The 15,100-nt window shown below is 39.0% G+C and overlaps 2 protein-coding genes across 2 annotated transcripts; one reads left to right on the forward strand and one right to left on the reverse strand.

The window, feature by feature from the left end:
- On the forward strand, positions 1-1,999 carry nudt15 (nudix (nucleoside diphosphate linked moiety X)-type motif 15). Its single transcript, XM_062414737.1, has 3 exons — positions 1-225; positions 1,464-1,660; positions 1,762-1,999. Exons 1-3 carry the CDS (start codon positions 77-79, stop codon positions 1,872-1,874), a joined length of 459 nt encoding a protein of 152 aa, XP_062270721.1. The 5' UTR covers positions 1-76; the 3' UTR covers positions 1,875-1,999.
- A 379-nt stretch (positions 2,000-2,378) lies between these two features.
- On the reverse strand, positions 2,379-9,179 carry LOC134006576 (carboxypeptidase O-like). Its single transcript, XM_062445492.1, has 10 exons — positions 9,156-9,179; positions 7,709-7,815; positions 6,428-6,467; positions 6,222-6,323; positions 6,016-6,120; positions 5,721-5,837; positions 5,259-5,352; positions 4,500-4,705; positions 2,799-2,883; positions 2,379-2,656 (listed from the first exon to the last, which is right to left on the reverse strand). Exons 1-10 carry the CDS (start codon positions 9,177-9,179, stop codon positions 2,379-2,381), a joined length of 1,158 nt encoding a protein of 385 aa, XP_062301476.1.
- Positions 9,180-15,100: the final 5,921 nt, after the last annotated feature.

A 15,100-nucleotide genomic window follows, 5' to 3' on the forward strand; every position in this document is an offset into this window, starting at 1 on the left:
ACGAGCTAGTAGCATGTGTTAGCCTGGTTTTAGCTCGTTTTCTGTCGTTTTAAATCAGTTTTTTCTGTTTGACAGGATGTCAATTACAGCTGTGAAACGTCCCGGGGTTGGGGTCGGAGTGCTGATCACAGACTCAACCCACCCAGGCTGTGTTCTCCTAGGGAAACGGAGAAGTGCAATGGGCAAAGGGACGTACCAGCTCCCTGGTGGGCACCTGGAGTTTGGGTAGGAGGGTCAACTCCATTCACAAATCTGATACTGCCATCTATCGGTCTATATATGAAATGCCATCATGTACACATTTGAATAAAATACAATCTTTAAAGTCGGTTTCATCATGCCGAATTCACCCTAAAGGTTAACCAAGTACTAAGAAATGTTTTATGTTATAGTGCTGTAATTGCCTATTTAATAAATTAATTTGTCTAATTTGATATGTTTTTCAAATGCAGTTTGGTGCATGGAAGTGAGGCTGTGAAATAATTCAATAAGGGTATACTTTGCAGGAGTTTCTTGAATAACAATGAATAAAAACACCTGCACATTGTAGAGCTCTGAAACTTTAAACTTGATGCAGCTGATTTAAACATTATGCTCAAGCTCTGACACTGTCCTATGAAATCACTTTAGTCTTTGGCAAATCAAAGTGGAATGATTTTTATTGATCTGATATTATCTGTGGTAATAAAGGATTGCGCAATTTTCTAATCAGGGTTCTATTAGCTGTAAAATAGCACACGAGTTAATAACGTGCGCACGAATTAATACAACGTGCACATAAGTTAATAAAACGTTAGCACGAGTTAATTAAATGAGCTCACGTTTTATTAACTTGTGTAAACGTGCGCTCGATTCCGTCAACATTAAAAAGATATTGCATGATCCTTTACGGGCTCCGTATTTATGACCATGTGTGAGGGTGTATTTATCTACAAAGACTCTGCTCTCTGCCTGTATTTTCTTATCATTTTGCTGTGCTAAGGACATTTCTGGGCATCAACCTTTGAGCAGTGGGTGTGTCACCTGTGGTCAAGCTCTGCTCTCTGTCTCTGTGCCATGGATGTATAAAGAGCAGCAGGTCTGTGGGGCTGAGCTACACACAGGCTGAGCAGAGAGGCCACAGCAGACAGGATGAAACTCAGCGGTCAAACTCTGGCAAAGTGGCATCGTACACCGACCGACAAATCCTGCACAGTACACCTTTAAGGATGGCCAGTCATGGTGATGGCCAGGGCATTAGTTTAAATAGCTCCCCTATAGTTAATGCAACTAAATTATCTTTCTCTTCACTTTGAAATGACTTCATCTGTATTTACAACCAAAAGAACTGCTTAAAGCACTGGATCAAATTTCCAACAGGGTAATAACATGCAGTACATATGATTTGCCCTCATATTTGAATTGGTGAAAGACTTGAATGACTTCTGGTAGATGTGACACACTGTTCTCTGTGTCATTGACAGGGAGACGTGGGAGGAGTGCGCTCACAGAGAGGTGCTGGAGGAAGCAGGGGTGCATTTGGGGAACGTCCGTTTTGCGTCGGTGGTGAACTCGGTCAGACTGGAGGAGCAGTACCACTACGTCACCATATTCATGCAAGGAGTGCTAGACAGGAAGCAGTCAGGAGAGCCAGAGAACATGGAACCGGAAAAAAACGAAGGTATGTGAAGATGTAATTCTGTTTTTCATGAGTTTAATATGGGAAAAAAATAATTCACACCCACGTGAGTTGGTAATAAAGACTTGTTTTTTCCCTTCCAGGCTGGACATGGACAAAGTGGGACCAGTTTCCTCCTGAGGAGCAGCTCTTCCTGCCACTGGCTGGTCTGAGACAACAAGGCTTCCAGCCGTTCAAGAACTTAGAAACAAAGTGAAACTGTTGCACTTGGACACTTTCTTCCTCCTCAAAGGATAAAACAGACATACCTCTTTAAAGTGTGCATCAGTGATTGGTTTACTTATGATACATACTGTAATTTTTGCCAATGATATAAATTGTTACAAATACAGTACAATAAACGGTTCTGCATTTTCTACAATAGGAATTCATGTCATTAAGATTATTAGATGTGGTTTCATTAAGATTTTAAGCAAAATGCAAATAAAATGTTCAAAAAACACAAGCACAAGAAAAATTGGGTGTATATAAAGATTTTATTCCTTGATAGACATAAATATATATAAACATTACAACACATCCAGAGACACTGTTCAACTGTGATATAGTTTGAACCAAAGGTGCATTGTTATTTCTTCAACAGATGCTATTTATCACATTATTTATTTTTTAAAAAGTCCCCCAACTGAGGATTAAAACCTTCAGAACTGATTAAAAGTTGTCAGTTTTTTCATGCATTTTATCCTCATCATCCTCATCCTCACATCAAAGTGGCACTGGTAACACCTACTGCCAACAGCATGCTCCACAGGGTTGCGGAGGCGGTAGTCATGGCACCAGACTCAATACCATGAATGGCCTTGTCGTGGGCGTAGGTAATGATGTGCAGGGCTCCGCTGTAGGCCTCCTCACAGGTTGGCTGGATCTGGTCCTCTGGAAGCTTGAAGCCAAAATCTCCTTTGTCTCTCAGCTCGAATGTGTAGGCGAAGGGGATTCCTTGCAACCGAGCCCAGTCTCTGGATGAACCAGAGTTGGGATCTGTAGGAAGAGTTCACACATTTTCTTCATTTAGCATGTGTATAGTAACCACTTAATTTGAATTTGTGGATGAATCCTTTAAACTTCATATTACCAGTTTCTCTGCAAGTATTAAAGGAGTAAACAGTAGGTGTTAACTTACACAATACATTTGGTGATGTTCCTACAACATATTCCTTCCCGTGGACTTTCTTTATGGCCTCCGCTGCAGCCAAACCCACCTCCATCTAAGGAATCAGACATTGCCACACAGTCATTGAAATGTGCAGGGACCCAGAGACCCAAAGGTTTGAACCAAAAAGTACATTAAATATTTGTCAGTCTTCTTGAGAGAAGCTTTATAGTGTTAAAGAAAACTGTTGTGTGACGGATGCTGTCTGCTTTAACTGAAAATAATTTGAGCTCAGTTGGATCCACCGCGCCTTCGTATGAATGCTAGCAATATCATGTTTGGGAATTCTTGGTTAATCACATGGCAATATTCTTTGACGTTTTTTAAATTACTGGTTTTAAGCATCAACTGCATCACAAAGTCCATGGAGCCTGTAAGTTAGGTTTTCTGGCGATGTATTCACCCATAGTTTAGAAATGAGGACATGCAATTGGGTGATAAAGGAGCAGTTTTACAAGGCAGCAAATGCATATTTAAATTTGTGGATGATTCGTCAGTATTAATGACGTGATTGGACACCCCTCTTCCATGATCTGGTCCTGTTGCTGGCATAGTAATCTGGCAAAATGAGCAGTAAAATTAGGCTGAGCTTTAACTGACACGTGAGAATGTGAACGCACACTTATGAGTTATGACACCATCTATGATATGTTGCACAAACACTGTGGTGGGGGAGTGTGAAATGCTTTTGCACCTTGTCGGAACAGGGGAAATACGTCTGATGAAGATATATGGAGTGAACAAACACCTCAGCCCAGTTTTATTCACAGTATATTTCCAGACTTCCTGCTTTTGCTAAAATAGTACCTTAGTCTATATGCACAGCATAGAGCTAAGGAACATTTTTGATTCCTGGTTATCCCTGTCTTGTCAAACTGAATGACAGCTTTACCTGTCTAATCAAGAAGACCCAACAGGATGTTTTTTCATCAATTTCGGAGACTTAGTGTTTCTAAACCAATTCTGTTCCCAGTTCACCATTTGATATTCATAATTGAAAGCCTCTTCAGATCATCCATGAAAGTCTCATTGACTCTGCTTCATGCCAAGCCAAAGAACGATGGTGTTATTTGGCTTAGCTGAGCAGGCCAGTTTCCCTCTACTAAAGTCCTGCTAAAGCTGGAGAAACGACTGGACACAATCCTGCTTTGCATAATTCTCTCTGGAAGACGGCTTTAATGGGTTATTACCTGCATCACCCTCCTTCTTAATAGCAACCAGCCTCTCATTTTCCACTATCAACAATTCACAGCTTTCTCAAATCCTCCCTGTTCTGCTCAGTCTTGGCAGATCAGAATTTTGGAAGCCGGGTTAATGATATGTAGTATTTCGTATGCACTGTGTGAGGTCCTAATGCATTTTGCCCTGTACCATGCAATCCTACTGTGTACCCAATTCCTCAAAATAAATTAATTTTTGCGTCTGCACTGAAGTCTTTTCCACAGATGAGTTCATTTTCAATGGTTTTTTGTCATCTTCATGTGCACAGTTTCTATGGCAATATGCAATATGTAGAGGCATGCAATGATCATTTATAATCAGGCTATAAACATTCATATAAATTCATTAAATTAATCCTGAATTGTCATGTTATATTATGTATACTATGTGTGCATGTTCATTCACAGAAATGTTTATACCATGCATCACTGTGTCTGCAGATTTAATTACCAGCTCATCGTTATTGGGGGCGATTACGTTGGGGTGCCCATATGGCATCAGGAGGAGTTGGCCATAGGAGTGGATGGTGAGGAAAGCCAGGAAGTCGCCACTCTGACCTCCTACAAATTTAGTTACGGCCTCGGCTTCGGGCTCAGACACAGGCTTGGTCCCACAGTAGATGTTTGAGCAGCAGTCAGTTAAATCTACTCCAATTGCTGTGAAAACAGCCAAAGAAATAGAAAAATCTCAATCAGTGTAGTTTTCTTTCACTGCGTCTTCCCATCACACAGCCTAGTAAGTTCTCTCATTTTTCTTGTTAAAGCTTCATGTTCACCTCAAATCGTTTTAAAGAAACTTTAGTATAAATATACACAAAATGCTTGTTTAAAGCAGCATTACCTGAGTTTTGGCCACTTGGGGGCAGCAGAAACAAGCAGTTAACACAAGATTGACATCACCTTATAAAGTTGATTGTGAACTTGTTATCAACCAGTTGGCTATCTACACACCAGCCGATACAGAGCAATATTAGCATTCGTTTGGAGTCATGTTTCTGGCCACCTGGCAAATGTAAGTCCAACATATTATTTTCATTGTTTGTTGCTGCCTGGGTCAGAAATCTAGTCGAAGAGCACCATAGGACATTAAAGATGGTAAGCTTCAGGAACATCTGAACACACTTAAGCCACTGCTATCAAGTTATAGGCAGTATTAATATTACAGCATACTCTATGTAATAATATTTTTATGGAGAAGAACAACACTCACTTCCCCAGTTGGCGTAGAAGTTGCGGTTGAGATCAGTGCCACTACATGCACAGCCTTCCGGTCCTGGTGACCTGTTCTTCCTCCAGAGTCGAGTCTAAATGGGTCAAAATGGTCAGTCAGTTAAACTAGATGGTTCTGATCCGTCTATCAATTTAGTAATAAATGAAATGGGCACTCAACATTTCTCTTTAGACCTAAACATTTCCTTGGATTGCCGTTAAATATTATTACTCCATTCATGTTATTTTGATAAAGTTCTGTTATTCTACTCGGGGCATGTTGAGCATTCTAAATCAATACATTCACTGATTAAATTGTGGTTCATTTTAAAACTTTACTGCTGTTTCCCTTGCAGACTATCAACCTCTCATATCCTGCTCATACATGGATTGAAAGCTTGACGCACAGCTCAGAACCCCGGAGAGATAATTACAAAAATGCCCATCAAATGCGAGCACTGACTGTGTTGTCCTTCCAGGAGAAGATGTAACCGTCCACGTTGAGCACCGGGGTGACGTAGAAGTCCACGTTCTTCATCATCTCTGCTATTTTTGTATCTGTTTTGTATGTTTGAAGGATCTGTTTTTAGGGAGCAAACAAAAACATCAGGGTCAGACTAACATATTGGTTTGCTGAGAGAGTTATTAAATATGCTGCAGTGTGATATTAACTGATGTCATCCACTTCAGACATGAGTTTTCTGTTACCACAGCCAAGAAAACCAGCTAAATAATATTCTTTGTTACCTGTCTCTTACCTGTCTGACAAAGTACTGACAGAAGGCTGGGGCAATCCACTCCCTGGCGTGAATACCACAGTCCATCCAGATACCTTTCTTTTTGGCTCCAGTACTCAGGCCAATCTGGAAGACACAATTCATATAGCTTCTTATATGGCTACTGTGTAAAACAAAAACACACAAAATGTCTATTCTAAAAATGAACAATTAAAAATTCTGAATACCTTGAGCAAGTTAATGTCCCTATTCTCATAGGTCTTTCCGTAGTTCACTATGGTTACAACATCAGGGTAATCCTTTGCAGTCTGATTCATCCAGCTAGTTATCTGTAAGACGGAGAATTGTTACACATCAGTGTGTGTGTACTGTGTGTCTGTGTGTAGTGATCTGTCAAAGTAATGTTGTGTGTGAGCAGTGATCGCCTTCTCACCTCCGGCATGGGGTGGTATTTGAAGTAGTCATACTCCACTCTGTTGCACACAGCAAAGGGACATAAGACACATGAGGAGCAGTATTTTTTTTAAGTATGTCCTACTTATACAATATTTTGTTGTATTTTATGCATACGTGTCCTAATACAGTACATAAAAATAAATGATAATCCGAAGCCATAGTGAGAGAGGCTGTTTCTACTTCTACAAAAACCTCAGATTTGCTGAATGTAGTCCGGTTAAAATCACCAGGAAGTAATATTATATTGCAGATTTTAAAATAACAAAATTGATGCAATCTATTACAGTTGCTGCAAAAAAGAAGCAGTGGAAAGTTACCTAGTAGTACATACTTAAAGAGATACTCATTTTACCTGGTTATTCTCATCTTATACTACATTAGACTTCGACTAGGGAATATCCTACTTTTTACTCCTCTATTTATCTGACACCCACAAGACAGCAGCAATACAGTTACAGTCAAAGAATCACATTAGCTACATTAAAACATACTCATACTCTCCATTCTCACTAGCTTGTCTAAAGATCAGGTAAGATATAACTTTATTAGTTCTACGATAAGGGAAAATTACAATATTACAGCAGCAGAGTGGACAGTAAAAAATAGATGAGCGTCAATAAATGAGCACAACCCCCCCCCCCAAAAAAAAAAAAAATTGTATAAATATAGTAAAATAAGAGTAACATTATGTACAGGAGTAAATCCTGTTTACAACTCAAAGTTCCACATTATGGGAAGTATTCCCTTTGTCGCAGAGAGTTAGATGAGGACATTGATAAGAGTCTCAAGGTTTTCCATAAAATATGGACTTAAGGTCCAGTCATTATGCTTACCCTAGCATAATGACTATCAGTGATTTACTGGAGTCACTGCTTTCGTACAAACCATGAATACATGTTAATTACTGAGCTTTAGAGGTAGCTAAATGCATATGTAGTCAATATTATGTATCAATAACAACAATAATAATAACAAGGGGTAGGGCTAACTATACATTCAAAGATATTATTTTATTATTGCTACTTTTATCTAAGTTTTGGATCTGAATGCTACCACTCAGAATTCAACCACTGAATACTATATATGATGCTAAGCAATCCAAACATAGCTGATAACACATTATATTAAGTAGTCCAGTAAGTTACATTACATGAATACATTGAGAATATGATTCTTTAAGACTAATTATACTATTATATTGTATATATAGTATTTGAGATGAGCTGTCAATAATTTTAATCTTATAAATAAAACTCACCCCTCTACTGTTGCTGAGAGCAGCACCACAAGGCTCAGTCCCACAAAGTTAAACATGGTCACTTTTCCAAAGTAAACTCTGTGTTTGCAACGGTCAAATCTTCTGACCTAAGGATGTGCAGGCATTTATAGAAACATGCATCAGATAAAAGTGCACCTTGGCCTCAACCACAGACCTACAAAAAGATATCATTGGTTTGGCCTGTTAATGTGTAACCTGGGCTTATAAAGAATATCACATTTCCATATCCATGATGACCAATGGAAAAAATTGGTCATCATGGATATGAAATTTGATGACCGTAATGACTGGGTTTATGCATCATGGTCAAATGATTTACAAGTTGGTTAAACCCTATCCATAAAATTGTGGACGTAGGTCACATTTAATAACACTGAAGTGCTGTGTAATCATCTGTTTTGACTGCTTTCATCTGCCTTCTTCATTTCTTCACTTCTGTCAAGTATGATTTTATTTGTTGTCTTTCTTAACAGTTTAACTTCCCCTCTAGCTTACTCCTTTCTCCCAGGTTTGGACTCAACAATGATGGAGCGAATGTCAGTGCTGTTCATGGACAAGAGTGCATGTGATATTTATCCTCCGTCTTCGCCCTGCTGGCTAATATACTTATTCAGAAACAGAAAGAATCATCGGAAACAAGAAATAAACTCACATAGGACATAGTATTGTGGAATATTTTTGATGTGAGACAGTCTTAATCTTGATAAAACCTCGGAAACGTTTAGTCACACGTGAACATTAGATATAGATAAGATTAGATAAGACCTTAAAGTTAATAATAATGACGGAAGACATTAATAACGGGGAAAGTTCACACAGTACTGTCATAAATGTAGGTGTTGCACGTTTTTCAGCTTATCAATAAAAACGCACACACGTCTGTGTGTTCAGTTCCATGTCAATAAATGTCTGCTTTTATAACCCACTTCCTACTTTTTACAGATCTTTATATACAGTACGGGGCATTTTTAATGAAATGTGGGACTGCTTATTTTAAGCCATGCTATCTCAACGACTATTGGATGGATGCATGATTTGTACTGACTCTGGTGATCCAATGACTTTTACTGTGGTGCTACCAACAGGTCAATGTTGTTACTTATCTAGGAAAATGTCTCAATAGCTATATGATCTGTTATGACTCAGCCTAGGGGAAAGAAAGAGACACCCCTCTTCCAAGCTCCTAAGAACCACCATCAACAAGTAAGTCACAGCGCTTTAAAGAGGTTATATGTAAGATGTTTAAGGCTTCAGGATGGGCCAACAGCAACATGAAAACAACTAAAGCAAAGTTAGGGGAAAGAGATGAGACCGCAGGAGCTGGAGGAGGCTGGCCTTAAAACTGCAAGCCTGGAGGCGGGACCCAATCAGATCACTGGGAAAAACCTACATACTCACCTGGTCACAATCATTTAGACGAGCTCACCTGTAGCCCATCACAGATATTCATGGTTCCAAGAAGTCACCTAATGATTTTTGGGGACTCCCTGACTTTTTCAACTTGAGGAAACTTTATTAAAAAAAGCATTCAGTTTTTCATTCATAAAGAAAGCACAGCCATTTATAGTTTGTGGTCTATTTATCTAGACAATTTTATATTACATGGATCCTCTGTTGTTCCCTGTTCCATTATAGAAGTGTGAAAATTACCATAAGACACAGTGGTTATATAACAACCTTATCTGGGAATGAGCAGTAAGCAATGTGTCTTGTGCAATTTCACAACACGTATTACCGCCTCAGTTACTTTCAGCAACTGTGCAACAACAGACTCCTTAGGGCATTTTAAACACGTTTTCATCATAATACACCAGAATGAAACAATGCTTCATTCATCTGTGAGGCTGAAATGAAACTGGTCAACATCGGTTGTTCTCGGGGGCGGACCGCATGACATTATGGACTCAATCTAATCTAGTTTTTTTCATTTTTGAAATAACACACTATAATCCGATCCCTGGAGTGCAGTGTGCAACCACAGTGCCCAGCTGAAGAGTCTTCGCTGTGGTCTTCACATCCGTTTTTTGGTTTATTTTAGTGCCAAGTTCTCATTGATGTAATGTTTATTCTGTGGTGGAGCTGCTGTTGTTGTTGCTCATGCTAAATTCCCCAGTTCATCTGCCATCCAAGTTCTTCTACTGCAGCTGTTCTGGACTTTGTGTTTGCCAGGAAAGACAAAGCAACACATATTTAGGTCAGTGAATTGTAAAAACTGTCAACAACTGAAGTGAAATTCCTTTTGCGTTAAGAAATCCATTATAGAAGGGTTGCAAAATTCCTGTGGTATGGTATTTTACTATTGTTTTGGCTCAATTTTTATTTTGATTCTTTATCTACTGAATGTTGTGTAGTACTGTGACTGCAGATAATAAAGCCTACAACAATAATATATTTGTATAGCACCTTTCATACAATAAATGCAGCTCAGAGTGCTTTACAATAAAAAAGAAATTACACACATCAAGTGCTTCACATAAAAAGGAACATAAAGGGAGCATAAACAATGTTAAAAAGAACTTTTAAAAAAACAGAAAAAGAGGAAAGAAATAAAAACATTCAATCTCACTTCAGTAGGCTAAATGACAACTGCATTGTACTTCACTGCATCAGTTTAGTTGTTCTGCTCTGTATCGATCACGGAGTGTGTTTTTATCCCAGACGTCAAACTTTATTAAGGAACCATTTAATCCCGCAAAGCACACAGCAAAAAAAAAACATGATTTGCATAGCATTTTGACCTTCTTTTCTTCTTTCCACTATTGCCATACTTGTACTTTTGTATTCTGTGGACTGAGAATGTGAAGAGTATTGCACATTGAAACTACTACAATAATAATAATTTCAAAAAATGCAAATGAAAAATAAATGATTAAAAATGAGATTACATTCACTAAGACATGTTTGAATGTGAAAATGAAAAGTTCTCCTTTTATGTAAGTCCAGTTGTTGGTTTGTAGAATCATATATGTACTGTCTGACCACCAGAGGTCAGTACAATGCTCAATTTAGATCAAACCTGCAGCATAAGATAATCAAAAGGCAAATTATATGAACAGAGGCAGGATGCTGGCAGACACCTGTGCATCCAGTAAAGGTGGATACATTAGCTTGATTGCAAAACAAGAGGGAAAAAATCATCACCTGATGTTCAAAAGCAGACAATCTCTTGATACAAACAGGATCAAGTGAGTGTTGGTGTTAAATCGTCAACTGAGAATTTGGTTTTCACATCTGGCCTGTGATTTTTAATCCACGTTTTAACCCATTGAGATTAATTAGCATTCCGAGCACTCTCTGTCTCAGTCTGAGTGCTGTGTGGTTATAGCTTGACAGTAAAATGCTTGCATGTTATATCTACACCTTAGCAACTCAAGTCTTTGTTCCCACTCATTTGCTGACATGTGCATCATGTCTATTCATGAGCTGCTCATAAGATACACAGACAAGACCTGTCTCTGCTTTGGCGCTGTGTGCATAAACCTAGGACCTGTGTTTGCATCTGTGTGTGTATGTGTGTGTGTGTGTGTGTGTGTGTGTGTGTGTGTGTGTTTGTGTGTGTTTGTGTATGTGTGTCCCAGATAGAGAATCAAAGCACACATCATGGGTTATTTCTTCATAATGATGGATGAAAACACTAATGCTTTTGGATGAGAGCTGCACGCTGCTCTGTTGCACTCAGACACAAGCTTACAACATTTCAAAAACTCTGTGTGTGGGTGTTTGTGTGTGTGTGTGTGTGTGTGTGTGTGTGTGTCTGTGTGTGTGTGTGTGTGTGTGTGTGTGTGTGTGTGTGTGTGTGTGTGTGTATGTGCACTCAGTGTCATCTTAACTCCACTCATAGCATCTTAAAGTTTGGTCTGAGGAGCGTGCACAGCTGAGATAATGTAATTATTCTTAAGGATGAGAGCTAAAATTAGTATTTTTTATGTAATCAAGCATGCAGGGTGATACTTCTCTTCTTTCTAATTTGTTGAAATTCGAACAAACATCTCATCACCTGACAGTTTTCATCTGACATTTTTACATTTTTCCCAGCAGTGGACACTTTGTTTAATGAGGTACAGTTAACGCAGAGAGTGCATGGTGAGAGGAAAAGCTGTGTCAACATCGCACAGACCTCACAGCTGAGGGGACAGGCAGGTTTTGGGTGCACACATTCCTGAGGGGCCTTGGGGTTCTTTATGGGCGACTGAGTTTTTTGAAGAGGTGAAGTGTCTGCTTGTGTATGAGTATGTGTTTGTCATTAAACGTGTTTCACCACTCTGGAAATGCATCCCACATCAGGTTTTTTTTTAAATCTTTGTCGTGAGCTAAATTGAAGAAAAATACATTTTTAACTGTGTGCTGTGAGAATCAAAACTGAAATTCAGTTTAAAGGAATAGTTTGACTTTTTGTGAAATAGGCTTGAAGATCGATACCACTTATCTTAAGAGTGAATCTACAGGCAGGAGGTAGTTAGCTCAGTCTATCAAACAGACTGGAGGCAGGTGGAAAGAGGGAGCTTGGCCTCAGTTCAAAAACCTGTTCACATACAGAAATGTAAAGATGACAATATGTGCAGTTATTGAGCTTGAGAGGTGGTTAACCTTTGGAAAGAGTCAGGCTAGCAGCTGAAAGTATTTAAGTTAAAATAAGACACCTCACAGGATTAGGAGAATATCCTTGGGCGACAAAGAAAGTTTAACAAAGAAGTTGTCAAACACTTTCATGTCAAAACCTCAGAAAACACACCTGAGGGTGTCAACATGTACTCATATTAGGTAGATTTTCTTCCATATGGGGAAGGTTTGACTTGTTCATGTACTTATCAGCTACATCTCTGTCCATACTTAATATGAAGAGATTAGACTTAGCGATTACAGTAGTTATTATGCATACATGCACTGGGATAATATTAAAGAATTCTCAAGTGAAATGAGTTTATTTCCTGACTTTGCAGGGGAAGCACTGAAAGCCTTTAAGGACACTGGAAAATCCCTTCAACCAACTCTGAGAACGGTAGCTTGAGTGCCATGAGGCTTTGGCAGCAAACACAACTTTCCAATCCCATCGATGTGAGAAGAAGAGTGCTGATGATACATTTCTCATCATGTGTTACAGGATTTCCTATATATCCCCATGCCAGGTCCCTGCAAATAGATGCAGCAGACAACAGACCCTCATAAGACTTTTATCACAGTGAAGTCATTTGGATATCACCAACTTTGCTTTAAGATAGAGAATGTTGTGCAGTAAAAATTGACAAAAAGCAACATTGTGCTATAGAGCTGTCAAAGTCTTCTTATTGAATAAGTTAATATCCATTGATTTCAATTATCCTGATTGCTGCTGTGTCAATTGAGATCATTGTGATAGAGTGTAGACTGTTTTTGCCAATGTGTCCCAAAAGGTGTCCCACAAGGATCAATATTAGCCCCCCTGCCATCTACTCAATACACAAATAATATTTATTTTCCAACTAAAAGTACAATCAAAAATAACCATCTGACAATATCATCTTGTATGCCACAGGCTCTACCACAAACCGTGTCGTATCCAGGTTACAGTCGACAACCTCCAGAACTTATTATTTTTATCCCTTACATATTGTTCAGGGTCACATTTGACTCATTCTTATGTAAAATGTACAAATTTAACCTGTGTTTACTTAAAAAAAAAAAAGAAAAAGAAAGGTGTATTCTTCATATTTTATAGAATATTCTCATGGACCATAAAATAGTGATTGTGAATGTCTTTTTTCCACCACAAGATGAATCAAACATTGATTAATGACTGATGGGGAATTTATGGATGTGAAGAGGTTAGACTAATTATGAGTGAGTATATGAACAGTATGTGAGGGTTATAGCTTTTTCTACACTGCAAAAAGTCTAATGGAAATCGAATTGCTACTGTAGAGTATAACATGTCTGTCTCTGAGAGGTCAGAGGTCAATGCAGATATGCCTCAAAGGCGTCAGAATACCCGTGTTTCACATTTTTTAAGGCCTTGCTATCCCACTTTGCAGAAATACAATACATGTAATTGATCTCATGTCACGACGAGAACACGTTAGTCAAGTTCAAAGTCAACAACAGGACTGGTTAGCTTTAAGTTTCAAGAAAACTGGTTTCCTGTAGCACTTTACTTAATGCAGAACAAACTCAAGGTAGAGACTCTCATGTGAGGGACTTCTTCTGTAAAGTTCTACTCGCTGACATTTCCGCAGTACTAATGAATGTTTTAATCAGTGTGTGTGTGTGTGTGACTGAACTGTCTTGTTGCATTGTTGTTTATATGTAATTATAGTTCTCAGACCTTTTGTAATCTCATGATGTAATCTAATGACCTTGATCTTAATGAGATTTCCTGAATAAATAAAGCGGAACTTGTCTATACCTTCTATTTCACTGCAGCTTCATAGGATGAAAAATAAACATTACGGTCCATCTGTTAATCCGACTGACATTCGCTTTTACACACGCCGGTAACTTCAGTGCTTTACCTGAGCTACATTTATTTTTGGTGGAATTTGACACAAGGATTGTTGCTTCTTTTAATTTCAAAAATACCAGCAAAATTCCTTTTTTCTGGAGCGAGATGTCTTTGCGCCCAGAGTATCAGAGGGTGAATAGTTTCCATCTCATCAGACATGCTGGTCATGACCTGTGTGAAAACCTTGATACAGTGAAAATCAATACGGAGCTGCTGCCAAATTCACAACATCGGAGGTTTGAGAGAAAGAAGAAGGGGGAGAGACTTTTTGGCATCGGCTTAATAAGCCGTTATCTTTAAAAAATGGAATAAACACCAGCACATGTTCGCCAAGCTGGAGTACCACACACACACATTCCTCCCACACACTGCAATAGCAATATAAAAGCAAAAAGCAATAGTGGCAGCACTTGTAAAACCATCAGCAGGACTGACAGTAACCACCTAAGAAATCACAAATACATACAAATGGTGAAACCCTCCTCCCCCACAGTGCAAACTAACCCCACCCCCCCTCCTCCTCCTCCTCTTCCCTTGCAGCCTCCACACATCTCTTTTAAAAGCAGCGATACCATATTTCAAGCAGTTACACATGAACTGCACCCCGAGGCATCATGAGATCCTTACTCATAAACAAAGCCATCATGTTGCACATCAGGAGTCCCACAATCTCTCACCTTACTCCTGAGGGTCAGCCAAATGGCCAAATGGAAAATGTAACAGTTGTTCCACAGAACACAGAAAGATACCCCCCCCCCCCCCACACCCCACAGTTTAAAGCTCAAAAACATCCAAACTGTAAACAAGATAGTTTCAGTATCTTCAAAAAGCAAGTGCCATTTCTACACCTGCACCATTTGTGCCAAAAAAAACCCAATCTGTAACCATGACACCGT

Source organism: Scomber scombrus, chromosome 24, assembly GCF_963691925.1.
Source record: "Scomber scombrus chromosome 24, fScoSco1.1, whole genome shotgun sequence".
NCBI classification, from domain to species: Eukaryota; Metazoa; Chordata; class Actinopteri; order Scombriformes; family Scombridae; genus Scomber; species Scomber scombrus.